Source organism: Kogia breviceps, chromosome 19 (assembly GCF_026419965.1).
Source record: "Kogia breviceps isolate mKogBre1 chromosome 19, mKogBre1 haplotype 1, whole genome shotgun sequence".
Taxonomy (NCBI): domain Eukaryota; kingdom Metazoa; phylum Chordata; class Mammalia; order Artiodactyla; family Physeteridae; genus Kogia; species Kogia breviceps.
The window spans coordinates 12,003,190-12,029,989 of NC_081328.1; the positions used below are offsets into that span (position 1 = coordinate 12,003,190).

Below are 26,800 nucleotides of genomic sequence, written 5' to 3' on the forward strand. Positions count from 1 at the left end.
ATATATGTATATATATATATACACACACACACATACATGTAGATATTCTTTCACATGCTTTTTCATTTCCTTTTCCATTATGGTTTATTATAGGGTGTTGAATATAGTTCCCTGTGCTATATGGTAGGACCTTGCTGTTCATTTTTAAATTTTATTTATTTTTTATTTTTTGGCTGCGTTGGGTCTTCGTTGCTGCGTGCGGGCTTTCTCTAGTTGTAGAGAGCGGGGGCTACTCTTTGTTGTGGTGTGCAGGCTTCTCATTGTGTTGGTTTCTCTTGTTGCAGAGCACGGGCTCTAGAACGCAGGCTCAGTAGTTGCAGCGCACGGGCTTAGTTGCTCTGCAGCACTTGGGATCTTCCCGGCCAGGGGTTGAACCTGTGTCCCCTGCATTGGCCGGCGGATTCTTAACCACTGCACCACCAGGGAAGTCCCTCGTTGTTTATTTTTGTATATAGTAGTTTGTATCTGCTAATCCCAAACTCCTAATTTATCCCTCCCCCACCCCCCTTTCCCCTTTGGTAACCATGGGTTTGTTGTCTACGTGAGTCTGTTTTGGTATCAAATCTTAGATTCCACGTATAAGTGATATCACATGGTATTTGTCTTTCTGTGTCTGACTTCACTTAGTATGATAATCTCTAGGTCCATCCATGTTGCTGCAAATGGCATTATTTCATTTTTTTAAATGGCTGAGTAGTACTCCATTGTATATATGTACCACCTTTTATTTATCCATTCTTCTATTGGTGGACATTTAGGTTGCTTCCATGTCTTGGGTATTGTGAATAGTGCTGCTTTGAACATTGGAGTGCATGTATCTTTTCAAATTAGAATTTTTTTTGGATATATGCCCAGGAGTGGGATTGCTGGATCATATGGCAGCTCCATTTTTAGTTTTTGGAGGAACCTCCATACTGTTTTCCATAGTGGTGGCACCAATTACATTCCCACCAACAGCATAGGAGGGTTCCCTTTTCTCCACACCCTGTCCAGCATTGGACCGTAGACTTTTTAATGAGGGCTATTCTGACCTGTGTGAGGTGATACCTCATTGTGGTTTTGATTTGCATTTGTCTTATAATTAGCGATGTTGAGCATCTTTTCATGTGCCTATTGGCCATCTGTATGTCTTCTTTGGAGAAATGTCTATTTAGGTCTTCTGCCCATTTTTTGCTTGGGTTGTTTTTTTGTTGTTGAGTTGTATGAGCTGTTTGTATATTTTGAAGATCAAGTCTGTGTCGGTTGCATCATTTGCAAATATTTTCTCCCAGTCCGTAGGTTATCTTCTTGTTTTGTTTGTGGTTTCCTTTGCTGTATAAAAGCTTATAAGTTTGATTAAGTCCCATTTGTTTATTTTGCTTTTATTTCTATTGCCTTGGGAGACTGACCTAAGAAAACATTGGTATGATTTATGTCAGAGAATGTTTTGCCTGTGTTCTCTTTTAGAGGTTTTATGGTGTCATGTCTTATATTTAAGTCTTGAAGCCATTTGGAGCTTATTTTGGTGTGTGGTGTGAAGGAGTGTTCTAACTTCATTGATTTACAACATGCAGCTGTCCTGCTTTCCCAACACACCACTTGCTGAAGAGACTGTCTTTTCTCCATTCTCTTGCCTCCTTTATTGAAGATTAATTGGCCATAGGTGTGTGAGTTTATTTCTGGGCTTTCTGTTCATCAGTTCTAGTAGTTTTTGTGTGGAGTCTTTAGGGTTCTCTCTCTATAGTTACCATGTTATCTGCATATACTGTCAATTTTACCTCTTCCTTTCCAATTTGGATACTTTTTAAATTTCTATTTCTTGTTTGATTGCTGTGGCTAGGACTTCCAATACCGTGTTGAATAGAATAGGTGAGAGTGGGCATCCTTTTTCCAGATTTTAGCAGGAAGGCTTTCAGCTTTTCACCATTGAGTATTATGTTGGCTGTGGGTTTGTCATAAATAGCTTTTACTATGTTGAGATATATTCCCTCTATACCTACTTTGGTAAGAGTTTTTATCCTGAATAGATGTTACAGCAGAGGGAATTCTGATTGCTCCAGGCTACAAGGTCAGCTAGCGGGTGGAGAGGAGTTTCCTTGAGGGGCTTATAAGGTCCTGGCCACAGGGTTCCTGGTGTCAGCTGGTTTCCTTGCCTGGGCAGCTCTGAGGGGGTTGAGAGCAGGCCCTGATGCCCAGAAAGCTAGTGTCCTCTACACCAAACAACATGGCTGGTGACTGCAGCCCTCTATCTGGAACTATGGCTGATGGGGAAGTGGCCCTCTGAGGCAGGGGAAGGCAGATGGGAACCTGCTATTTGAGTCCAGCACTCTCCATGCCTCAGTGAGTTTGACCTCTCCTGCCACTACACCCTCCACACTCCTGCCTGAAGCAGGCATCTCAAAGACAGTGCTCAATGGGCAGGAGCCAAGGCCAGAGAGGCCGGGAGGTCTTGTAGGTTCCCCATCAAGCTCCAGCTCGGAGGGCAGAAAGGCTGGAAAGGGGTGGGGCAGGGCAGGGACTTACATGCCATCCAGAGGCTGGAGAGGCCATTGGTCAGTCTAGGCCTTTCTCTTTCTGACTTACTTCAACTCTCTAGGTACTTAGAGTCTGGCTATCACCCTGGACCATTCCACAGCCAAGGCCCCTCTCTTCTGGAAGCTTTGGTTCTCTCTTTTCACCCATCCTTGCCTTGTGGGGCTGGCCCTCTTTACCACTCAATCCGGAGCTTACAGAATTCCCCAACACAAACAGTCATGGACGGTCCAGTGCCAGCCCACAAATAGCCACCAGAGCTTCAAGCATTGCCAAATGCTGTGTTTATTGGTCTGTTACATTGAAGAGTATAGTTTCTGAGCCAAAAAACATACACACTCTGCTCCTCAAAAAACCACTGAGTCACTAAGGCAGGCACACAACGGCCACTGTGCTTGGTGGAGGCCAAGGACTCACCTGGTGGGTGGGCAATGGGGCAGGCTGCCCTCCAAACTGGTGGTGCAGTGCCCGGGGCAGGGCTGGGCTGGGGAGACTGTGCTGGATGCAGAGGGGTGGCTGGGCCCTTTCTCATGTTTCTCAAATGCAGGAAGTCTCCAGACCTTAGTGATAGCTGGGCAGGCCCAACCCCAGGGCAGAATGGCCTCCTGGCCCCAGAACAAGGCCTATCCTGCACATATTGATGAGATGGGAAGTGGGGATGACAGAGCAAGCAGTGTGACTAGGCCTGGGGTCAGGAGCTGGGCCCTTCCTAGCACCTCCGTGAGTGAGGCTCCTCTAAGGGGGTTTGTGGGTCCCTAGCGTCCTCGGCATCCTGAGGAGCATGTGGAAGGAAGAGCTAGCCTTGCTTCTCACCAAGGACAAGCTGGGGAGGTCCAAGCACCCTCTCCTCCACCTCAGGGACTCAGCAGATGCCTGGGATAGGCAGTGGGCTGCCCCAAGCTCTGGAGCCCGTCCCTGAGAGGAGGCCTCCCTAAAGAATCAGCCTGGAGAGCAAGTGCTTCTGCCACATTCCAGGTCATTCTGCTGGCAGAAGCATCATTGATGCACAGTTTTCGGGGATGCATCTAATGCATAAAGCAAGAGCAGGGTGGTTAAGAGTGAGACTGTACAGATACACATGGGTGCACTGTATAGGCCGGGGGGGGGGGGAGGTGCATGGGGTCACCTCAGGTGGCCAAAGGCAGTGGCAGTGCTGCTGAGGTGGGTTGCTCCCACCCAGGGCCCATGTTGTTGGGCTGTCCCGCAGTCTCAGGGGAGGGCCTGGAATGCAGCCCAGGTCTCCTGCACCCAGGGCACACACCCAAACTGGCAGTCGTTCTGGCTGCTCTAACTGGGGCTGGTGTGTGCACATGCACGGGGCCTGCAGAGGGACGCTCAGAAGAGATACAGCACAGAGTCCCCTTGACCCACCCAGGTAGGGTCCAGGCAACTACAGCCCTCCTAACTCTCCAGGGCCCCAGGAGAGGCCATGGGGAAGCTGTCCAGGCTGGGGCTGCCAGTGGCAGTGGGCTTATCCCCAGGTGTTTGAGAGGGGAGCAGGGTAAGTGTCCCCCAAGGCAGCCATTCCCTGAGGCTGACCCCTCCCTTCCCGGTCCTGACCTGAGGGCATCTTGGCCCCTGACTCGCCCGGAAGGGCCAGCACTGCCCGGAGTCCGATCCCAGGCTCACAAGTGCTTTGTTAGGAATACAGTTGGGCGGGTGGGTCAGCTGGGGGCTGGGGCCGTCTTGGCTGTGCCGCCCCTGCACCTCCCTCTGTGGGACCAAAGGGGCCCGGAGCCCAGGCTCTGGCGGGCTGCTGCCCCCCAGCCACAGCCCTCACTTGTTCTCTATGAGCATCTGCACCTTGTGGACGAGGTCCCGGGCAATCCGCAGGATCTCCTGGGCGTCGTGATGCTCAGCCCGCTCTGGGGGAAACATGGATAACTGAGCGGGGGCAGCAGTCTGGGAGGAGCCCTGGGACTGCCCACCCTGCTCCGTTTCCACCTGGACTCCTGACATGTGCTTACGGGGCAGGGGCCAGTATTCCCGAGGGCCCCCCAGACCCTGTGCAGGCCAGGAGTGGAGGCCCCCACGCCCCTGCTGAGGCAGCCGGAATGGCCGAGTGGCTCCTACCGTTGAAGAACTTGATGATGTCAGTGAAGTCCATGTTGTTGTCACGGATGATCTCTCGGTAGGCCTCCACCAGGGCCAGGGCGATGAACAGGACGAAGTGCTCCGAGGAGATGTGCCGGGCTGCCCAGATCACCTCCCACACAGCAAACACATCCTCATACGGCAGCTCTGGGGGCAGTGAGGGGTAGAGGCTGGGCCTGGCTGTCCACAGGCCTCCCGACAGAGCCTCGTGCCGAGACAGAGCTCCAGGGGCCAGAGTCCTGGGACTCTCTCCACCAGGGGAGCCGCTCCAGGACAGCAGTTCTGTGCCCCAGGCCAGGGCCCCACCCTTCTCCCTTGTAGTTCCTGTACACTGGCCTCCTGCAGAGGCCACATCGCACTAGAGCATTCATTCATTCATTCATTCATTCATTCATTTATTTAGTGGTACGCGGGCCTCTCACTGTTGTGGCCTCTCCCATTGCGGAGCGCAGGCTCCGGACGCACAGGCTCAGCGGCCATGGCTCACGGGCCCAGCCGCTCCGCGGCACGTGGGATCTTCCCGGACCGGGGCACGAACCCGTGTCCCCTGCATCAGCAGGCGGATTCTCAACCACTGCACCACCAGGGAAGCCCTAGAGCAACCTTTTATAGGCCTTGGCGCTCGGAAGATTTGGTTCGAAAACAGTTCTGAAAACAGTTCTGAAAACCATCGCCTTTGGGTGATTTTCAACCCTAGCTGCACTGTGGACTCACCTAATGGCTTTTAAAATCACCACACTTAGGAAGTTTGGAGCTGGGTGGGGCCCAGGGCTCCTCAGGGGGTTCTAAAATACAGTGTGGGCTGAGAACCACTGACTTCGGGGAAGAGGGCTCTCCCGCCACCCCTGACCCCAGGCCCACTCTCCAGCCCGCCTCTTACCTCTCTTAAAGTCCAGCAGGAACCAGCGGTAACAGAAGTAGAAGTGGGTATAGTCTCCATTCTGATGCATCAGTTCAAACAGCTCTGAGTCCAGGATCTGGTTTGAGTGGAGAAGGGGAGCCAGACTGAACCGGTGCTGCCTCTCCCCAGCGCCCTGCCCCCCAGGCCCCTCTGCGGTGCCTCCCTGGCCGCCTGGCAGCTGCTCCTGCCCCTCCCGCCCAGGCTGCACTCTGCAGCCCCACCTGTCTCTCTGGGATGTACTCTTTGGAATGATGCCATATCCTGGATGATTTCATCATCAACCGCACTACTCGCCAGAACTGTTACGAGCAGAAGCGTTCGCACACTGACACTCCTCCTCAACTTGGAAGGTTGAAACTGGTGGGGCTTTTTCTTAATGAACTAAGCTCATACGTAAAAAAAACATTTGGGGAGCGTTCCCCGGCCTCCCCGTGGATGATGAACAAGCCCGGCGCTGCCCGGTCACTTGCCCCCGGGCTGCTGCCGGCCTCACCTGGATGAGGGAACGCATGTTGGCAAAGTGGGCGTCCATGGCCCCCCCGTTGGGGAAGTTCTGGCTCATCCTCTTCATGAGGTGGCTGAAACAGCTGTAGGCCAGCTGGTCTGTGGGGAGGTGGGAGTGAGGCCGGCCAGGCAGGAGACCCCAAAGCCTCAGTCCGCAGGGGGACAGGGCTGGCTCACGTGCCCACCCATGAAGACCATGCCGTCCCCCTTTCCTTTCTCCAGCCTGGGTCAGCCCAGGCCCAATCCCGACAGCCCCGCCTCACCATCGTCGAGGACAACCAGGAGAGGCGCCAGCAGGTCGCACATGCCCTGCACGTAGCCCACGTCCAAGTGCTCCCACACGTAGCTGAAATGCCAGGGAGAGTCACTGTGGGTGTGCGCCATCCTCCCCTCCCCTCAGGAACTCCTGGGGAGACGGCCCCTAGAGCCGCCTGCTCCCCAGAGGTCAGACTTGCGGCGACCCTAAAGCGCTGGAGCACGACGGCCAACAACCCACGGCCACCGTCCTCAAGGGCCCCAGGGGCTCAGGGAGAGAGGCTGGACAGGCCATCGCCACCTGACATGCTGGGTGGGGGTCCTCTAAGGCTTCCTGGAGAAGCATGGCCAAAGCTGAGATCTGAAAGACCTCGAGAATGACGAGGGGTTGGGGTGGCGGGCACAGCAGACGGAGGCGGGCGAGCGTGAGTCGGGGACAGGGCAGGGGGGCAGGGCGCTGCCGGGTCTAACCTCTCACAGAGCAGGGTCCCTGCCTCCCTCGGGGCCCAGCCCCACAGTGGCACCTGCACATGATGTCTCTGAGCCGCTCGAGGTTGGGGGGTGTGAAGTACCAGTAGTTGCGGTCACATCGCTGCACATCCTTGTCTATGCGGTGCAAATTTAAGGCCACGGTGTCCAGTAATTCTATCTGGAGGAGCGGAGGGCCCTCAGGGGTGAGCTGGGGGCTGGTGGTGATGCCCGAATAAAGGGAGGCAGCAAAGGCAGGGAACCAAGGGACTCAGAGAACGGAGTCCTGTGGGGTTGCTGAGAGATGGGCTCAGTGCCTCCCTCCAGGACAGTCAAGGCCACCCCAGCCTCCGCCCCGCCAGCCCCTATCCCCAGCCTCTGGGGCCGCTGAGAGCAGTGCCTGGGGAACGACCACATACAGTGTAGGCAGCAGCACACACGGCGGCGAGCTCCTCCCCGGCCTCCAGCTCGCCGGCCCGCGAGGCCTTCTCCTGGCTGGGGTCCTGAGGCTTGGAGACCTGGGCTGCAGGGACCAGCCCGTCACAGCCGTCCTCCTCCTCAAAGCCCATGCTCTGGCCCTCATCTATGCTTGACTGGATGCCCGAAGCCACGGAGTAATTGCGGGAGGAAGGCAGTCCTGAGTCTGGAGAGTCGAACTCCACCGACTGTTGCTCCACCATGGTGGTGCCAGTGGGCGCGGCCCCCGCCCCCTGCTCAGGCTCTGGTCTGGGATCTTCGGGGCCCAGGGGCCTTGGAGGCTCCAGGTCATCCACAGAAACAAACACCTGGTGGGGGCAAAGATGGCGGGGCTCACACCTGCACTCCGGCACCGTCCCTCAGCTCGGCATCTCCTTCCTGGGTCAGAACTGAGAAGGATGGAGACGTCTCCTCACACCCCCACTCCCACCCCACGGCCTCTAGCACTGCCTCCCCCGGGTGCCAAGTGCCCCCTTTGACCCAGCTGACCAGGCTCCAGGAAAACATGAAAACACCATCTCCAGGCCCATCTGGTCTCACACTGGTGAGAAAAAGTGTGAAGCGCTTCCTGCGGCTGCTGCAGGGAAGAAGGGGAACCGGAGGCCTGGACACTCGATGGCCAGCGTAAGTGTCACTCTACAAACAGAAGTCATGAGGCTGCCTCGGGTCAGGACAGCTTCCATGGTGTCTTCGGTGTGGCCTCTGGGGCAGCCTATGGATGCGGCAGACTGGAGGTGTTAGGAAAAATAAGTTCTTCCTTATTTTCAGTACTGAATGTTCTGTACAAGGCAGGAAACCTCTCTAGCAAGTACCTAATTGGTTATATTAGCTGCAGACAAACTGAGGAGAGGTAAGAAGTGAAAAAAAACATATTCTACTGATTGAAACAGTCCACACTCCCACAGATAAGTCACAGGGAAAAGAAGAGACATACATACAGTTTTGTTTCGTTCTGTTGTTCTGTTTGGACTATGTAGGGAAGGGAATGCTTAAAAAAGACTTTTCACTTTGGGCAAGAAGCATGAAGCACTGTTAGGTTAGTGTCAGGTACGGCCATGATTCTGAGGCAATTCAGAGCCTCAGAATAGTGCCAGTGAGAAAGGATACTTGAGTCCATAAGCTAAGCAGCTGGGGCATTGGTACAGACTCAGGATTTTACAAAACCCAAAGCAGAAAGAGTGTATGTTCACAAATAGGGGATTAAGAACAAAGCCCATGGAAAGGAGAGTGTACCTTGGTAGTTATATTTCTTTAAGTTTTGCTCCAATTTGAGTTCTCTGTTAGTATTAGTAAGGAGTTAAGTAACAAGAATATACACTATCTAAAGAGGCAATTTTAAAGAAAAAATGTGAGTTAATGAAACCATGTCCTGAAAACTGAAACTTATCAGTTCTGATTGGGCCCAGCAGCCATAGTTTGGGACTTGATGTTCACCTAAAAGTCAGGGATGAGGCCAGAAGAACCATGTGAACTGGCTTTGCATAGTCAACTCTATAAGGTGGGACTGCTGTTAAGTGCTCCCCTGGTCTCCGGCCAACAGCTCTTGAGGGAGCTTCTGCAATCAGAGGAGAGTAGAGCTGAGAGGGGGCACTGAGGCCCAGAGATGGGAAGAGAGGTCACTCATCTTGTCACTAGTGGACCTAGGACTAGAACCTAGGGAGGCCCATTCCTAGCCTTCAGGTCTCTCTACAAAGAGGGAGAGCCTCCCTAATTCCCCATAAATTTATCCTCCTCTGCTAGTCCATTAGAACAGAACACAGCACGTCATGTCATTTTATTCCTGCAACACCCAGAGAGGTGGGCAGCAGGGGACCGTCATCCCATTTTTCAGTGGAAGAAAATGCGACACAGACACACTAAGCCGTTCTCCAGGGCTCCACTGCCAGCGAACACTAGAGGTCAGGCCTACAGCGCTGGCGGCCCCGCCCCCGGCCCCCAGGTGCCCTCGGGCTCACGTCATTGCTGATGGTGGAGTCTCGGTGGATGAGGCGCTGCACGTGGCTGTCGATGCTGCTGCCTGAGGAGAACTTGGTGAGCGTAGCTGGGTGAGCCTCCCGCTCCCGCTGCCTCACCACCACCTCGCAGGCCTTCCACTCCGCCAACACCCGCTGGTACCTCGCTGCCACCACTGTGTCCACCTGTACTCAGACCACAGCGTGACCATGGCGGGAGGGGTGCACCAGGCCCTCCTCTGCAGCTGTCCTCCTGGGACGGCTGGAGACTAGGGTCAGGCCTTGGGGTGAAGACAGTGGGGCCACCACCCTTCTAACATCTTCCTCTGCCCTGTTTCTTTCTGGCTGGGAAGAGGCTGAGGTTTCTGAGGCCCCCCCCTCCCTGGTTCCCATGGCCTGGCTCCCCAGCTCCCTATCCCCACGGGGAACAGGCTCCCCTCACCTGCTCCATCTCCTTCGTGTTCATGCCAAACTTGTAGTGGCCAAGCAGAAACGGCCAGACGTCCTTGCGGATCTCGTGCTCCACGCCGCCATAGTAAACCTGCCGCAGCAGCTCCAGCTCCTTGTAGTTCTGAGGGGCCCAGGGAGGAAAGACTATGCAGCCCCTGCAGTCTCTGCAGCCCAGCTCGGCGACCCCACGCCCTGAGAGCTGGGGCTGGGGACAGTGATTCGTTTGGTCACTCTGCTGAAACCCAGGCAAACCCCGGCTTTGGGACCATCACATCCTCCCTGCCCCCAGACTAGAGCTGGATGCAGATCTGCTTCAACCCTGCTTCCTTCCAGGGCAGAAAAGGAGCCCAGAGGGACGAGGAGATGTCCTCAGAGTCGTGGAGTAATGCAGAAGCAGAACGGACTTCCTGTCCAGTCCCCTTCCTGTGGAAACCCACAGGTCTAGTTGTGAGACTCTACCTTGACCCAGGCACTCCAAGGCCATCAGTCCTGGCCTGTCACCTCTGACCCTGGACCACCTTTTACCTGAACACCCATGTGGTCTGTGAAAGCCACTCACAGAGCAGGCTGGTCTGCTCTCCCTGCTGGCCCCCATCCCCTCGAGCCGGCCTCGGCCCCTGGCACCCCAGAGCGTGCACCTTTTCGTCCTTTTGATACTTGCTCCACACGTCCTTGGTGAGGCCCCCCGAGGCCCCCGGTGGCCGGGCGGGTGGGATGATGTTGTGATGCACCAGCGCCGACAGGTGGGTCCGCACCGTGGACAGGTGGCGGCAGTATGCCAGCCCTGTGTGTGGCGGGGGAAGCCGGGAGGCCGTGACCCTCTGTCCCGGTGCCCCCCCCCGCCCCCGCTCCCACCCCCTGCGGCCCCACCTCACCCCACACTCACAGCCGTAGAAGGCCCGGGACACGATCTGTCTCTTCATGCTCTCACACAGCAGCCTCAGGGGCAACCTGCGGAATCAACCTGACTCAGGGCTGCTCCTCTGGAGGGAGGAGTGAGAAGGAAGGACCTTCTGGCTCAGAGGGCAGGTGGTGCAGGGAGCAGTATCTACAACCCAGAAGCACGTCAAGGGCTCCCTGGCCCTGCCAGCTACCTTGGGTAGAGCTGCTGGGGGCCCAGCCTGGCCCCCAACCACCCAGGGGATCTCGGGCAACTAACTTCATGTTAGTGAATCTTGGTTTCCTCATGTGAAGATGGAGAGGGCCATCGGAGGTCAACAGGTACAACAGGTAGAAAAATGAAGTTACTGGTGAAAAAGCCGTTGGCAAGCATCAAGCGCGGGCACATGACCCTCACACAAATGCCATTCACACACTGTTCCTGGCACGTGGCAGATGCCCAGATACCTGCTGAGGGTCCTGTCCTGACGGCAGCCTGACGGCAGGATCCAGGTCCGCCTTGGAAAGGGGAGCTCCGGGTACTGAGCACTTGCTCTGTGCCAGGCACAGCTCTGGGCACTCATGTGGGTTATGTACCTCATTCAGTCCTCACAAGTACCTTAGGGAGAAGGGGGTATTATCCCCATCTTACAGATGAGGAAACTGAGGCTCAGGAATGGAGAAGCTCAGAGAGATTCAGCAACTTGTCAAAGTCACATGGGGAGCAGAAGTGAAATTCAAGCCCAGGTGTGTCCAACTAGAGATCACTCTTCAGGCAAGTGACACAGCCCCGAAGGACAGACTGACACATACACACGGATGGACACACCCACTCACCGGTCGGGGACACAGCTGCAGTGGCTGGGGGGTACGTGTGGAGAGCTGCCGGTGGAGTAGGAGAGGCAGGGGGTGCCCTGGCTGCACGGGGGCTCCAGGTGCCAGGCTGGCAGGCTGGGTCCAAAGCCCTGCATCTCGATCATGTCGCTGGCATCTGAGGGCAGGAGGGGGTCCGCGGTCAGGGCCTGGCAGGTCTCCTCCCCCAAGTACCCTGCAGCATGCCCACCTCTGTGCCCAGAGCTGCAGCATGAAGTCACCCTTTGGTGGAAAACCACGCGGGTGGTGCCTGCCTGGCCCAGGGTCCAGAGCCCAGAGCTGGAAGCGGTGGAGAGAGAGGGCGCCTGACACTTCCTGGCCTCCACCTAGTCTTTCCGAACGTGGTAAGATACTTTCACTGAGTCACGGACGATTGTGTCTATTCTCTCCATCTTGCTATAAGCAATGGAATAGACACTTGTTTTTCTAGAGGGAGGAGAAAAAAGAAGGAACAAGAAAAGCCTGAGCTCTCTGAAATGCTGCCAGCTGGCTTGGCCTTCCAGAATTCAGGCTGGTCCTCTTGGGCAAACTCTGGGATGCACAGGAAGGTGCCTGGAACGTTGCAAACTTTGAACCTTCCCATGCGAGGAGCGCCCACTGATCAAAGCCCCTGAAGGACCCCTCAGCCACCAGTCCTGGTCCACAGACCTCATCCCCCTGAGGTTCTAGACCTGGCGGCCAGTGGCTGGGGAGGAGCAGTGCTCCCTGCCCAGGCCAGGTGCCCCCAAGTTCACCGCAGTGGGTGAGCTCTCCATCCTTGCCTAGCCTGACTGCACTGCATGATGGCCTCCTGCAAACACGCAGGTGAACTGGCAGGAAGGGCAAAGTTTCCGGGGCTGCCAGGCCACTGTGGGGATGACGGTGGCAGCTGGGCACGCATGTTCCACCATCCAGAAGAATGTGCCCGGTGCAGCCTCAGAAGACAGCTCCTTGGACAATTTTACACCACAGCAGACCAAGCCTCCTCAGCCGGCCCAGCTAGCCTGAATCAGAACTCAAGACCCTTGAGACATTCGAAGGCCCACGTGGGGCAGGCACTGCTTGTGGGGGACTCTGGCAGGTCCAAGTGAGCCACAAAGATGAAGCAAAGTGAGGGCAGAAAGTGAAAGGACCAGGAGATGACGCCAGGAAGGAGGGAGACAAAGAGAAGAGTGAAGAAGACAAGGAAAGATAGAGAGGGCGAGCTGTATGAATGATAGACTTCTTTCAAGCAGTAATTCTTTTCTGCGAATTATGGCCTGGGCCCTGGCCTGCTATGAGTCTGGAGCAGACGTAGGCCTGGTTTTTGTGGGAGCCAGACTCCAGCTCTGGGTGTGCCTTGGTGGGGAGGGCCGAGCTGACCCCCTCCAGTCCCCTCAGGGGCTGCCCTGTCTTGGCCCCAGGGCTCTCTTCCCAGACCCACAACTGGGATTTTTATAGATATCTGGCCCTTCAGCTCCACCAGGAGGCAAATTAAGGGAACACACTTGGTGTGGAGGGGCTGCGGCTCTGGGAGTGAGGGGTTGCAAGCCATGCCTGAGACTCTGGGAAGAAGAAGGAGGCGCAAATGCAGGTGGGATGGGGCAGGAGCCCAGCTCAGGCCCCTGCAGCAGGCAGGAGAGAGGCCAGTGGTGGGAGGAGCCGGGCTGGGGGTGGTGGCGGGCGGTGTGGGTGGCAGGAGCAGGCCCAGCCAGGTAGGCAGCAGGCAGCAGGCGGGCAGGCAGGGGGTTGCCAGGTGCAGGGGGTGGGCGCACAGGGAAATGAGCTCATGCCCAGAAAGCAGGGCCCAACCAAGGCAGACTCCTGGGTCAATGCTCTTCACCTTAATTCTCCAGGAAGGAGCTGAACCAGCCAGCATTGAACAACTGCATCTCTGAATGAACCCAGTGCAGACAGCTGGAGCTCTGGAGTGACTGGGCGAGGGGCAGCAGGCTGGACGGGGGTGTGCTGGGCCAGCTTTGACTCTGACTCTCTCCTCTGAGCGTGAGGAAAGTTTGAAGCGAGACAATGAGGGTGATTGAACCCCACAGCCCCTAAGACTCCGAGTGAAAGGTGCCTGGCCTGGAGCCGAATTAGAGTGAACAGCATCTCTGCTCTGTGGGGAGGCAGCGGGGAAAGGAGGGGTGGGGGGGGAGAGTCTGGACACCCGCCACTTGATTCACATGCACAAGTCAAGCATGTTGCGGGCCTGGGAAGCAACGGCTATAGCAGAACGGACTCAACAGTGTTGTCATTATGGGCTGGAGTGGAGACGGCGGCCCCCACACCATCTCCCCAGCCACCTGCTGATTCTGCTTCCACACCTCCTCCCCTCCCTCAAGTGCTGGGGTCCCAGGGGCTACACACTGGGTCGGTCTGACCCCTGAGTTCCCCCAAAAGGATGCCCAAACAAGCCCCAAGGCCTCTGGACTCTGTAAGTTTCTCTGACCCCGGAGGCCTCAGCTCTTAAGAGCAGCCAGGGATGGCCTCCTGTCTCCAGGTCCACTAATTAGGGGTTCTGCTGGGACTCCCACCCCCCACAGCCTCCAGCCTGACTCTAATTTGTGGGGTGAGAAGGGGCTCCCTGGCTCCCCTGACTTAGCTTCCCCACACGGCTCCAAGTCAGCTAACCCGGACATAAGCATCAGCCTCAAGTCCAGGTTTGCGGGGAACCAGGTGGCAGGCAAAAAAAACATGACAAGGGAGGAGTCTCCCCCGAGTTCCCACCAGCTGGCCTGCAGGTCCCACTGGAAGGGCTGGGAGGGAGGGCAGGCACAAGGACAGGAGTGTGATGGGTAAGGGGGCAGCTGGCAGTTGTGCTGAGGGTGTGCTAGGGGTGTTCTAGGCCGTGGACTTGGTCGCCCATTACAGGCTTGGTGGCTGAGCTAAGGAACTGGGTTCTTCGGCAGAATTCTGTGGAAGCATTAAGGAGAGTGTCACGTATTCCTAGACGCCCCCTGTAGGGGCAGGGAAAAGGGAGAAGGAATTAATCTGTGGCCAGGGGTAGAGGGGAGAGATAAGTTAGGAGTTTGGGATTAACATATATATATTACTATGTATAAAATAAACAAGGACCTACTGTATAGCACAGGGGACTATATGCAATATCGTGTCATAACCTATAATGGAAAAGAATCTGAAAAGAATCTATATCTGAACCACTTTGCTGTGTGCCTGGAACTCACACGACATTGTAAATTAGGGAACTCCCTGGTGGTGCAGTGGTTAGGGTCCTTCCTCTCACTGCCAAGGGCCTGGGTTCAATCTCTGGTTGGGGAACTAAAATCCCACAAGCCAAGTGGCCTCAAAAAAAAAAAAAAAATTGTAAATTAACTACACTTCAATTTAAAAAATGGTTTAAAAAATTAAAAATAAAAATAAATTAATTAGTTAGAAGAACGGCAGGGAATTATTCAAATGGATTCAGGGAGGCATAAACAAATTGGAAGATATTACTGTAATAATCTGCCTCACAAATTCAATGTTCCAATATTTAAAAGAAGCTGAAATTAGGGGTGGTGTGTGTGTGTGTGTGTATTTAATAGAACTCTATTGACTTCCGAGCGTTGGCTATAATGCCTGCAGTTGGATGTGGCTATGGATAGCAGTCGTGCCCCCTGCACCAAGGTGCTTTGGTAGGGCAACTGGATCAAAGGGTTCCATGTTTGCATTAAGGTCTGATGAAATAGAGATGGGTTGACACTTCATTCTGGACAATGGTGTCTTAACTTTCTTCTCCTACTTGTTGTATAAACCCTACCCTCATCTCCTAAGAGGTTGGGGATTATATATTTAATTGGTCATTCTTAGAGTACAGAAAAGAGAGATGAAGCTTTTCCCACTAGCTCCTATATGGACAATAAATATTTTTACTGAAAAAAAAAGAAATTAACCTGTGGTGTGGGAATGCTGGGGATGGGGAGCTTCCCCTGAGCTCGAAGACACGTGGCCTCAGCCCTTCCGAAGCAATCTTCCCTGAGCACCTGGGCCTGGCCCTCACCGGTCCCCTGACCAGTCCCTCTCTACAAGTCCAGCTCTGCGCGGAGTGGTGGACAGAGGAGCTGTGGGCACTGTCCTGTCATTTCCAATGAGGGGGCCTTGGTAACCCTGGAGTCAGGTCCACGAGGGCGGGAACACATCTGTCTTATATCCTTGGCACAGATATTTCTAGATTTCATGCTCAAGTGCCAGCTGGGTAAACTGAGCCCTGGGTCTCCTTCCATGGTGACCCTGACCCCTCACCTGACCACAGGTGACTCCTGTCCCCATGAGCTGTCCAGCCCCTACCCCTGCTAAAGAGGGGCCTGGTACTTCTGTCCTGTTTCCATTAAGTCAGGAGTCAGAGGCACAGGGCCCGTCTTCCCAGCCAGCAGGAGAGAAAGAAAGAGACGCTGTCCTCGGTTTGCCAGCATGACCCCTCCAGAGTGGGAACAGGGCTCTCAGAGAGCCATTCATTTCCAACAGGGAACCAGATAATCAGACCTTCCCACCAGTCAATCTCCTCCCTCTCGGGTGCAAAGCCCTCTCCTCACGTTCAACGGGGAGCCCAGAGTCAACTGCATTTTGTGCTGTCCCCTCCTGCCAGCACCTCCTTCCACCCTCCCTCATCTGCCTCCTGGGTGCAAGTCCCATAATGCCAACACTGCCATGTGAGCCCCTGCGGTGGGTGGCAGGTGGGCCCAGGGGGGTGGGGCGGGAGGATGGGGTGGGTCAGGGAGAGGGGGAGGGATAAAAACCTTTCATCGGATTGGGAGCTGTGAGGTTCCGCGAGCAGATCATTGACAGCATCGCGTGCAGTTTATCCTCCTCTTCCTCATCATCGTCCACCGAGGCCGCGCGGCTGGCCGCTAGGTGGTGGTAGTTAATAGTGACTGCTCAAAAAGAACAGCAGAGATGCAGAGGCGTGAGGACCCTAGTCCCAGGGCAGGAGGGTCCGCACTCCCTCCTTAGGGACAGCAGGATGGAGTCTGGGTCAACTTGAGCCTGCAGGGCAAGGAAGAGGGGAAGGGGGGACCCGAGAGTCTTTTGATGAGTTACTGGGGAAAGTATGCAAGAAGGTGAGGACATGGCGGCAGCTACAGAGCTCCACTCTTGGAGGATGCCCTCTCTAGGAAGAACAAAGAGAACTGATGGGGGCGCCAGGGTAGTGAAAGACAGGGACTCCCCAGCCCTGGCTGAGGCTGGGCATCACTGCTGACAGATGGATCCCAATCGCTCTTCGGCTCGTGGCATGGCCAAGCTGAACCACCTCTGAGGGTTACCCCAAATCCCCTGCTTCAGACTATAAACCCAACCTTCTAAGGGCTTCCCAGAGCTGCTCTCCAGGAGCCTGAGTCACCCCGCTGGGCTTCAGCTCCTTGAAGTGACCGGAGCTGGGAAGTACCAAGGCTTGAAGAGGGCAAGTGGAAGCTGCAAAATCTGAGCCAAGCAAGAGCCTGAGATTAAATGCCAGGTCTGCAAACACGTTCTGGCCAAAGCTGAGTCTCCTTCTCTTCATCAGGCACACCTGGGAGGGAAGGGGGCCCCAGGTCTCCTGCCCTCCAAGCCTGTTAACAGAACTCGCGCTGTGGCTGTGTGTTTGCAGTCTGGGCAATCTGTCCACTAATACGGAGACAACTTGTCGACAGCCTATTGGCACGAGTTAGCACATTTTGGGAGCAGGTGGTCTGGCTGGCAATAAGTGCTCTGGGCTGGCAAATTCCCTGACTTTATCCCCGAGATCAGCCATTCTGGCCTGGAGAAACCTATGGGCAACAGCAGTGCTCTGACCAGAGAGGGAGCTCGTGTGTTGGTAGATGCCTATGCACAAGACCCCTGGGGCCCAGAGGGGTTAGGTTATGTCCAGGCGGGGCAGGACCCACGAGGGCCAAGTCACCTTTCAACTCCTGGCCCCGTAGATTCCCCCTGCAGCTCCAAATCTCACCCCAGATGCCCCCCTACTCCTGCTAATGCTCCCCTCATCAGTAGCTGGTTGGGGGAGGGTTCTGGCTCTAGCAGAGTCAGTGAACAATTTGCACCATCTATAAAGATGCGCTGACCCTGCACCCAGGCCGCCTTGTGGGGGTCGGGTGGCAGGCTGAAAAGAAACCAAGAGTTCTCCACCTTCTGTGTAGTCTCACCACATTTCTTCCCTGGGGCAGGGCATGAAAGGATGACCAAGAGAATATTGCACAGTGACACCTGGATCGGCTGAGCCAAGAGCCTGGGGTCACGAGGTGGGGAGAAGACAGCTAGGTAGACAAGAGGCCACTTCTCCGAGGGATGATTTGCGGGCGCGGGGAAGGTCCGGTGGGAGACTGAGTAAAGACCTGCCTGGGTGAACCGGGCCTGGGCAGTGGACCCTGCCTGCGGCCCCCTGGGTGACACTACACCCCCACCTCTCTCTTCCTCCACGAATGACCTTTGGGACACTTACTGTGCTCGTGCCTGTGGCCAGGGTAAATGATCCGGAACACGTAGTCGGTGGCCCGCCCCGAGCCCACGTCCTCCACGTCCACGGACCGCATGCTGCTGCGCTTCCGTAGCCGGGGGAACACCTTCCCCTGCGGGGAGAGGGGCGGGTGGTCAGCCTGCCCAGGGCGGGGTCCAGTCCACGGCCCCCCCGACCCCCCACCCAGCTAGGCTGCTCCTAAGAGCTCCGTGTGGAGAAAGGACGCGAGGCCAGCAGGTGGGCGGAGAACCCACCCCACACATCCCCTCACCCAGAGCCTCCCAAGCCCTGAGGTACCTTCCCCTGCTGGGTCCAGAGTGGGGGCTCCAGCTGTCCTCGAGGCAGAAGCCCGTTCTCCAGGCAGGACAGGAAGGACAGCAGGTGGCCCCCCTGCGGGAAGTGCAGTGGTGGCCTCTGGATGCCATCCTGGCTCACCAGCACAAGCGTGCCGCCGTTCTCTGGGGGGGTGAATGCGGGCCAGTGAGGCTGGGAAGGAGGACAGCGGGGTGGGAGCGTGGGGACGGAAGGAGGGGGACAGGAAGTCCATGTACGGCGCAGGCTCTCTCCCCTCACCCCTGCGCCCAGGACAGGGGAGGCTCACTTTGCTGGTGGCAGTGGATGCAGACAATCTGACTGAAGGGCACAACAAGGGCGTAGTCCCAGTAAACGCTGTAAAGGAACCAGTCTGGTGTCGCCGTGTCCCAAGACCTGCCATCCCGCCTTCTTCATCTCCCGGCCCTGACACCCGTGAGACGGCCCTGAATAGTAGCATTCAGGGCACTACTCTTTGGTACCCTGACCGTAGCCGAGAATGTGACCTCGGCCAGCCGCCTGGCCCCTCTGGGCCCCACGCTGTCCTCATGGCACAGAGCCTGGCAGTCTCAGCTGCCCCGAGCTTGGCTCAGGCAGACCTCTCCGTGCCCAGGCCCGGCTCAGTCCTAGACAGCTTGGGAACTTGTCCAGGCGGCCTCTCCCTGCAATTCTTGGCATCGGATAAGGAGTGAGGCCTGCCCCCCCGGGGCAGACTGGGTCTCCCCAGCCCCCGCCCGGGAGCAAGCCCCCACTCCCTTCCCTGGCTCCTTGGAGCAAGTCCCAAAGCCCCCACCTCTTCTCCAGCTCGGAATCCCCCAGAGTGCCGTTCATGAGCTGGTTGGGGGTCCACTTCAGAGTCAGGCTCTCTGCAGACTGGTGCAGGGAGAGGTAGCCAGGGACAGCCTCCATGTCCTCCTTCTGCAGGGAGCAGACGCACCAGAAGACAGAGAAGGTGAGGGCCCGAGAGGCTCCTGGGGTGGCCTACGGAAAAGGAGCTCCAGGTGCGTGCAGGGAGGCCAGGCCAGGCCAATCACAGGATCCTGGACTGGGGGCCGGGAGGAAGTCGGGGGCATCACGTGCCACACGCAGATGTGGGTGCCTCCTTTCCCTGGCTGGCCTGGGGCCACTGGCTCTGTCCTGTCAGCCTCCTGGATGCCAGGCGTGTCCGGGCCGGCCATACCCAAGCCGGGCGTCCACCCTGCCTGCTGGCTGACACTCCTACTCCCGGATGGCCTGGTTCTCAGCTGGCCGCAGCAGATGCCATTCCTGGCTCCTGCCAGCTCAAGGCTGGGCATGAGGCTATGAAACGGTGAAGCAGGGGGTGGGGCCCTTCTCCCCCTTCTCTCTAGTCAAGCCCCTGGGAAAAGGGATGAATGCAGCTGCAGGTCTTGGTGCCTTTGGAAAAGGGAGAGGAGGGCCGGGCTTTAGGCTCTCCTACCGGCTGCACCAGCACGTTGTTTTTGCCGTAGAGCAGCCGTGTCCTCGAGTTCTGGTGCAGGGACTCCACGTACTCACGGGCGCAGGCGGCCAGCCTGTCCTCCGACCCGCTGCCACTTGAGTGCCGCTTCCGGATCTGCGCACAAAGTCACGGCTCTGCCCCCAGCCCCAGGAAGTCAGCCGTGGGGGTCAGCCCTAGGCGTCCATGCAGACCCTCTCTGGCCGACCCCAAGGGTCCTCCCTGTCCCCCAGTTTGCTCTCAGCCAGGGACCAGCTCTGTGCTCCTGGCATTTATGTGAGCGCCAGGGTGGGGAAAAGGCTCTCCTGGGGTGGCCACTACCCCGGGCATCTCCAAAGCCCAGCCTATACCTGCCATTAGCACACAGCCCAGCTGTTCCTCCCCAAAGGCCCAGGAGCATATCCCGGGTGAGCACAGGGTGGGGAGAGTGACACCTACTCCTAAGGCTGGGCGCTTCGCAGGGGAGTCCTGGCGATTTGGGGGACCCCGGATACGGTGCCTCTGGACCAGCTCATCAGCCGAGGGGTCGGTCCAGTAGTGATCAGCTGTCTTGAGCTTGGTGTACTCCAAGGCACAGGGTCCCACTGTGGAGACAGGGACAGCCAGCTCGGGGGTGCCCCCTCAGCACTTGCCCTGGAGCCCCCACTGGCCCAGCGCAGGCCTGTCTGCTACTAGGCTTACCTAGAAGAGAGGCCAAGATGGGGCCAAACACAGGGTCTGCCAGTAACGCCTCCTTCTCGTAGTACTTGCTGCCAGGGGAGAGACAGACAGGATGACCACTGGGGCTCCAGGACTCATTCCAGGGCCATCAAGCTCACCAAGGAGATACATCCCCACAAGGATCAAAGTCATGTCAGTTACCAAGAAGAAATGAGTCCACAAGGACTGAGCTTTGTGGGGTGTCTGGTGTGGTCTCTGCTTTCGGGATGCTACGGGGGGATGGCACGTGCCTACAGACTGTGGTGGGCACTCAAGCACAGGGACGGGTGGGCTCAGGGAGGGGCATCACCTGCAGTTCTCCACCAGGTACTGCAAGACCCTGTCCAGAACTTTCTCGATGAGCGCTGTGCGTACCCATATGTGTTTCAAGGCCTGCAGGCTGAGGGCTGGGGCCTTCCCACTGGCAGAGCCCTGTCTCTGCTGGGTCTCCTGGTTGCCCGCCAAGGGTTTCCTGCAAAGAGGGGGCGGGCTTCAGGAGTGTGGGGGCTCGGGGGTAAGCCTCATCGCAGACTGGTGGCACTGGGAATGGAGTTTGCAGCTGCAAGACAAGAACCCAGAGGACTGACTGGGATGGGGGGTTGGAGGTGGTGGACAGGACCTTGTGCCTGAAAGGGCCACCCCCCCCACCCACCCTTAGGCTGGTCCGTCATCCAAGAGGTGAGGCCCTGCAAGAAACAGCAAATGGAAAGCGCAGAAGGGAGGCATGGGAGGGGCTGGTTCAGGGCTTACCTGCCCTCTACTTGCTGCTGCAGCTCCTGCACCTTGTGGCAAACCTCCCCAGCCACTGGGCACGTCTTCCCCACCTTGGTGAACAGGGCTGCCATCTTGTCACTGCGCAGGAAGCCGGCGGCACGGCGCCTCAGCTGATGCAGGAGGCAAGCCTCCACCGCACCTGGGCCACAAAGGGAGCAGCGGCTGAGCCTGGGCGAGAGCGGGAGAGAGAGAAACACTCCCCTCTCCCACACCTATGGAGAGCAGAGAGGCGAGGGCAGGCCCTGGCTCTGCTAAGACTAGGGGGTGAGGTTCGGGCTTAAGACAGCCCACGGAGACATACCCTGACCTCTCTCCAAAATGCTCCCGCGGGCCCCTCCCGGCTCCTGCCCAGGGTGGACCTGCGGGGGCTTTGCTGTGCCACACCGTCCCTGTCCCTCTCTCTCATCTGGTATGTATGTGCCTCCTATATGCAGCATCGCCCTGAGGCTCTGAGGACAAAGCTGCCAGTGCCAGTTGGCATGGGTGGCTCCACCCCCTGCCCACGAGGGCAAGCACGGACAGCACCTACAGGACAGGGGATGTAGGGAGCACACAGCCTGGCAGCCCTCCTGTAGAGCAGAGATGATGCGGTTGCTAAGGAACGAGGCTCTGGAGAAGGAGCTGAAATATTGATGAAGCCACTGCAGAGATCGGACCTGACAGCAGCCCTGAATTATTGATGAGCCCTGAAGCCGACAGTGAGGGATTTCTACTTCCCATGCAGGGAGGGCTTCCCTTCGTTCATTCATGTTTTTAGGGGCTAGGCCTACTCTCTCTGTCTGGATTCTGCTTTCAGCAGACAGACCCCATAGGAAGGAAAGAAGGTCTTGGCGGGGAGCTGCCCTGGGCACATACAGATTCTAAAAAAATTAGTATGTAGGTGTGGGGGAAGGAGGAGCTTGGCCATTATTGAGGACAAACTGATTGCTTTACAGCCGGGGAAGGAAAGGCCCAGAAAGGGGAAGAGAGCTGATTCGAAGTCACATAGTGGCAGAGCTGGGCGTAGACACGGGGCCCCAAACACTGGCCCAGTGAAAGGGGCCCAGCCCCTTTCACCTCCTCCAGGTGTGTTGGGGGGTGGGGGCCCACAGGTGGGAGGTGGTCTCTCCTCACTTCGCAGGTACTCTCTTTACAGGGATTGTGCTGGAGGTGGAGAGTCAGAACAGGGTCTGAAGCATGGTGCCGCGCGCTACTTCTGGAAAACACAGGTAAGTGATTTAATGCTCTGAGCCTCAGTTTTATCATCTGTGAAATGGGGGAGACTTCTTAGGACTGAATTGTTACACGAGATGAAGTACGTAAACCCCTCATGCCGGAGGCCCTCGATGCAAGTCGGTTCCTGACTCCTAACCTCTTTTTGTCGAGATCCTGTCCTATGGCTAACCTGTAAGGGCTGGGTTTTTGCAAGTCCTCTCCCTGGCAGAGAGGCGAGGACACACTAGAGAGAATCACAGGCTGCCCCAGAGGTGGGTGGAGGTGTCATCCTCTTAGGAACAGGGGAACTGAGGCCCTATCAAGCTTACTGTGACTAGTGTTGTTAGAATATGAAACCTGGGGACTTCCCTGATGGTCCAGTGGTTAAGATTCTGTGCTTCCACTGCCGGGGGCATGGGTTCGATCGTTGATCGGGGAACTAAGATCCCACATGCCACACAGTGCAGCACCCCCCCCAAAAAAAGAATATGAAACCTGGACTTAGGAAATAATCACTGAAAGCAGAGGCTCTCGCCTGTTTTCTGCCTTCATTGTTACTGACAGACAGTCACTGATGTCCTATAAGAGAGTTTTGTTTGGCTCTCTCTTGTACTGAGGTCAAGAAGTTAGAGAGAGTCCCTGGGGCCAATGTGGAAGTTGGCTAGTTCATTGAGAGCATCCCAGGGAAGGGGAAACAAGACAGGACCCTCTCCCTGTCCTGGGAGCTCAGGCCTCGGAGGACTTTATTTCACAAGTTGCAGCCTTTCCTTCATGGCATGTTCATATATCGATGAGCACATGCATACACAAACAGATGTATCCACAGGTATCGTGTGTATGGGACATGTGGGGGGAATCTTTGCTTAAGTGTCCACATATTCCCCTCCATGGCTGTCCCCTTGGTTCCTGGAGGTCCTGTGTGGCCCTGGGGTACATAGGTGAGTGACCTTTTTGTCATAGTCTCTTGGTCCTGGGGCCGCTGCAGCTACAAGTCCGCAGCTGGAAGAAGGGGGTGACTGTTTCCTGGGGTGGCGCTCCCCGATCGGAGTGGGAGAAAAGCAGCACTGAACAAGGCCGGAGCGGCAGCAGGTGGCACCAGTCCTGCGGGGAATCATGTGCCTTGGTGACGTGACTAATTGCCGGGATAATGAGTCATTAGCTTTCCTACCTTCCCCAGGCAACTGCCCGCGTGTAGCCAGGCAGAGCGTGAGCACAGGCCTCAGGGTTCGCCGGGGTGGGCGGAGGCATTCCTCGGCAACTACTACAAGCAGGGAATACTGAGAGAAGCCCAAACACCACACCCAGTGCCCCCACTCACCCCATGGCCCCTAAGTTCCTTCTGTGAAACCCGGGCAAGGGGCCAGGCAACGTCTGCAGAGGGAAAAATCTCTCTCAACTCTCTATGTTCCGAGCAAAGTAAACGAACGACCCTCTATGCCAGGTATTCCTAAGCTGGTTCTACGGGCTCCTCGGCCGGTAGTTGTTCAAGCTATACTAGTCCTTCCCCACTCCCACAGGGCTGTCCCCCACAGGGAAGGAGCACGTTACTGTGTGCAGTGTGCAGGCAAAATAATAATATAACACTGATAATACAAAATTGAGAATTACTCTCCTAAGAGGGTTTGTTGATAGGCTTCTGGATCTTCGAGACCCCCTAAAACTGCACACAGAATCACTGGTCTGCTTCTGCACGCTTAGGTGAGTGTTTTTATTCTGGATAAAGGATCCTTGGCTTTTAGTTTCTGAAAGGGGTATCTGACCCCAGAAGGTTTTAAAACCCTGCTCTAAGACTTTTGGGTTGAGCGGAAGCACAGACACTTCCACCGACGGACACTTACAGACATGCAAGTACAAAGATGCCCCTGGCCTCTCCCCACATACAGAGAACACCACACTCAGAACTGCAGCTGTAGGGCGATCAGCAATAATGCCCAACTCTCCAGCTGTCTGTGCTCCCCAGGAGGCCCTCTCACAGACCAACAAGCACCCTTCTCCAGAGAGAAGGTCACACCGGGGCCCCTGGAGGAGACGCCCATCACAGCCAAAGCACCAAGGCGGCCGAAATCATCCCCCTTCTAACTGAGCTGTCTGGGTGGGCCCTGGTCCCCAGCCGTGACGGGAAGGTTTCGGGAGCCCCCCCAGAAGAGGGGAGAGACAGTCCTGACATCATTCAGATCACTTCACATAAGAAAAACATGTACTAATTGATAAAAACCAACACTGTTTTTGGTCACTGGTTGGGATGGGAAGGTTTGGGTGAATGAATTGAAACAGAGAAACAGACATGACTCAACAAGCATGATCCTCTCACTCCCCACTTTTCCAGTGGCCTTTGGAGCTGTGGTACCGGATGAGCCCAGGGTACCCCTTCTACTCTGTCATCCTATCCACCTGACAGCAAGGCTCAGGGAACTGCAACTCGGAGTCGGCAGGAGTGGAAATAGCTTTAACTTTAGCACCTTGCTGTGGACGTCCCACCCTGACAAGGTCTGGCACCATCTTCCCAAGGAAAAGCAGTGAACTACAGCCCAGACAAGCCCTGGGACTCTCCCTCACCAGTCTATGACATGCCCCTAAAGTCTATTAAGATATGGGGCTCAACAAATGCTACATGGATTGGAGACCACGAGTGCTAATGGAATCTTACAGGGCCCCTCCCACAAACTCCTTACTTACTGATTTAACCGTTCCAAGGAGTCCAATTTAGAACAGAGGAGACATCAGTAGATAGAGAGGGAAGGGACTTGGGAAGTTACTGAATGTTCTCAGACCTTGCTGGAGGGTGGGCTGATTGGTAAGACCCCCTACGGTGGCAATGTGGCACTATCTATTAACATTGCAAATAACCTCTGACCTAGTAACCCCTCTTGTGAGAATCTAGCTTACAGATAGAATCAAGTTTACTTAGTTATAACAGCAGAAGACTGGAAATTATCCCCTTGTCCATCAATAGAGGACAGATTAAGTAAATACAGCACATTCATACAGTATAATATTATGCCACTCTGAAAAAAGAATGAGAATGATCTCCAGGAACTAATAACAGAAAGGTCTCCAAAAGCAAGATGCAGAGCAGTTTGACTGCGTGATACCTTTTGATTACAAAAAGGGTGGGGGGTAAACAAAGAATAGAATTTTTTTAAAAATCAGGACAAAAAACTCTGGAAGGATGCATAAGAAGGAAGAGTGGTAGTATTCTGGTGTGGAAACTGGTAGGTGGAGGGGAAGTGGGTGAATGGGGGCAGGGAAAGGAGTGAGACTTTTTTTTTTTTTTTTAGGAGTGAGACTTTTCACTGTGTACCTTCTGTATAGTTTTGATATTGGAGCCAGGTTACCGATTCAAAATGATAACAATAATTCCATCACGAAAGGATGCTAGAGATTCTCTCCAACCTGGAGGTGAATTGAAAGTCATGCAACTCAGAAAGGCTGGGTCTGTCCATGGGCACCCACCCCATCCCCAGCTCCCTCAGCAAACAGGGTCTGTAGATGAGCTTGGTTCCCCCTCCCACGGGATGATCTGGGCTCTGCTTAGGGTAGCCACTGGTGATCTGAGCTGCGTAGGGACCTGAGAAACAATTCAGTGGGCTGGGACAAGCTTAGGTGTCTCAGGAGCCCATGAGAATGGACTAAAGCCATGGCTGCCAGGAAATGCGGCAGTGGTTGAGACGGGTCCTCAGTCAGCCCAGGGGGCCTCAGAAACCACCCCCGGCTCTCACACGCATATCCACATTTAAACTGTGTGCAGCAGCCGAGGGCCTGGACAAGCCCAGCCTGGTAACAGGGGGACCCACCGAATGGCCTTCAGAGAACTAGGTCAGTTGGCTGAGGTAGCGGGGACACAGCATCCGGAGTTAGCACAGCCTGACATGAAGGCTGGGCCCAAGGCTCTGAGCCAGGAGGGGTTGATAATGGGAGGAGCACGTATGTCCGGTGTCCCCTGCTCCCCACCTCTGCCAGCTGCCATCTTGTGCAACAGGTGAGTTCAGTTTCCAGGTGAGGAAAGTGCTGGGTGGAGCAGCTAGCCACAGGTGGCTTGTTTTGGTCCTGGAGTTTGGGGGGACATTACTCAGAGCAGAATTTTTAAAAGCCTTGGATGGTGAGACCAAGATTTCCAGGAGAGGAGCAGCCTCCCTGGAGATAAAGGAATGGGTAGGATGGGAGGCCTTTTTTTAAGTAGGAACTTCCTCAACTGCCCATGGAGGGAGTCAACATTTCACTTGTAGCGGATGAAGTGAGGGGAGCAAAGAGGCGAGGCCAGGCGTCCTACCTCTCTCCCCTCCCCACTTCCCCGGCCAGCTCTTTCCACCAGGGATTTATGACGGCTGCCTCCATGCCGAAGAAGCATTTCTATGGTAACAAGGGTACATTTTTCCTTCTGCCTGCACTGGTGATGCTGGCAGTTTGCTTCAGCTTTGAGGGGGGTGGCACTCAGCCTTGTGCAAAGCCCTAAAACAAGAAAGCAACTCTCCCACCCAGACTTTCACTGGGAGGAGAAAGCACTGCCCTGATATTCTGGAACCAAGCAAGTGAGAGAAATGAAGTTCATACCATACATACCCATCTTCCTTGCCCTGCTGGGGATGCAGGGCAGAGTCTGCACGTGCAGTGCT

The 26,800-nt window shown here is 55.8% G+C and overlaps 1 protein-coding gene across 3 annotated transcripts in view; it reads right to left on the reverse strand.

Annotated features, from left to right (window-relative positions):
* Positions 1–2,772: 2,772 nt before the first annotated feature.
* SGSM2 (small G protein signaling modulator 2) overlaps positions 2,773–26,800 on the reverse strand; it is a 37,544-nt gene continuing 13,516 nt past the window's right edge. The window contains exons 3-24 of one of the 3 annotated variants that reach the window (XM_059046846.2): positions 20,970–21,132; positions 20,530–20,691; positions 20,202–20,269; positions 19,959–20,104; positions 19,503–19,637; positions 18,858–18,982; positions 18,354–18,421; positions 18,050–18,210; positions 17,738–17,864; positions 16,059–16,193; positions 11,329–11,482; positions 10,499–10,563; positions 10,251–10,396; positions 9,605–9,733; positions 9,166–9,348; positions 7,153–7,518; positions 6,790–6,914; positions 6,274–6,356; positions 6,000–6,109; positions 5,486–5,582; positions 4,585–4,752; positions 2,773–4,376 (exon numbers count right to left, since the gene is read on the reverse strand). In XM_059046846.2, the coding sequence (XP_058902829.1) occupies positions 4,288–4,376; positions 4,585–4,752; positions 5,486–5,582; positions 6,000–6,109; positions 6,274–6,356; positions 6,790–6,914; positions 7,153–7,518; positions 9,166–9,348; positions 9,605–9,733; positions 10,251–10,396; positions 10,499–10,563; positions 11,329–11,482; positions 16,059–16,193; positions 17,738–17,864; positions 18,050–18,210; positions 18,354–18,421; positions 18,858–18,982; positions 19,503–19,637; positions 19,959–20,104; positions 20,202–20,269; positions 20,530–20,691; positions 20,970–21,132 (3,005 nt within the window). In that variant the 3' untranslated portion in view covers positions 2,773–4,287. The remainder of the gene's footprint in view (positions 4,377–4,584; positions 4,753–5,485; positions 5,583–5,999; positions 6,110–6,273; positions 6,357–6,789; positions 6,915–7,152; positions 7,519–9,165; positions 9,349–9,604; positions 9,734–10,250; positions 10,397–10,498; positions 10,564–11,328; positions 11,483–16,058; positions 16,194–17,737; positions 17,865–18,049; positions 18,211–18,353; positions 18,422–18,857; positions 18,983–19,502; positions 19,638–19,958; positions 20,105–20,201; positions 20,270–20,529; positions 20,692–20,969; positions 21,133–26,800) is intronic. The other 2 variants (XM_067020991.1, XM_059046847.2) reach the window with 2 other exon arrangements.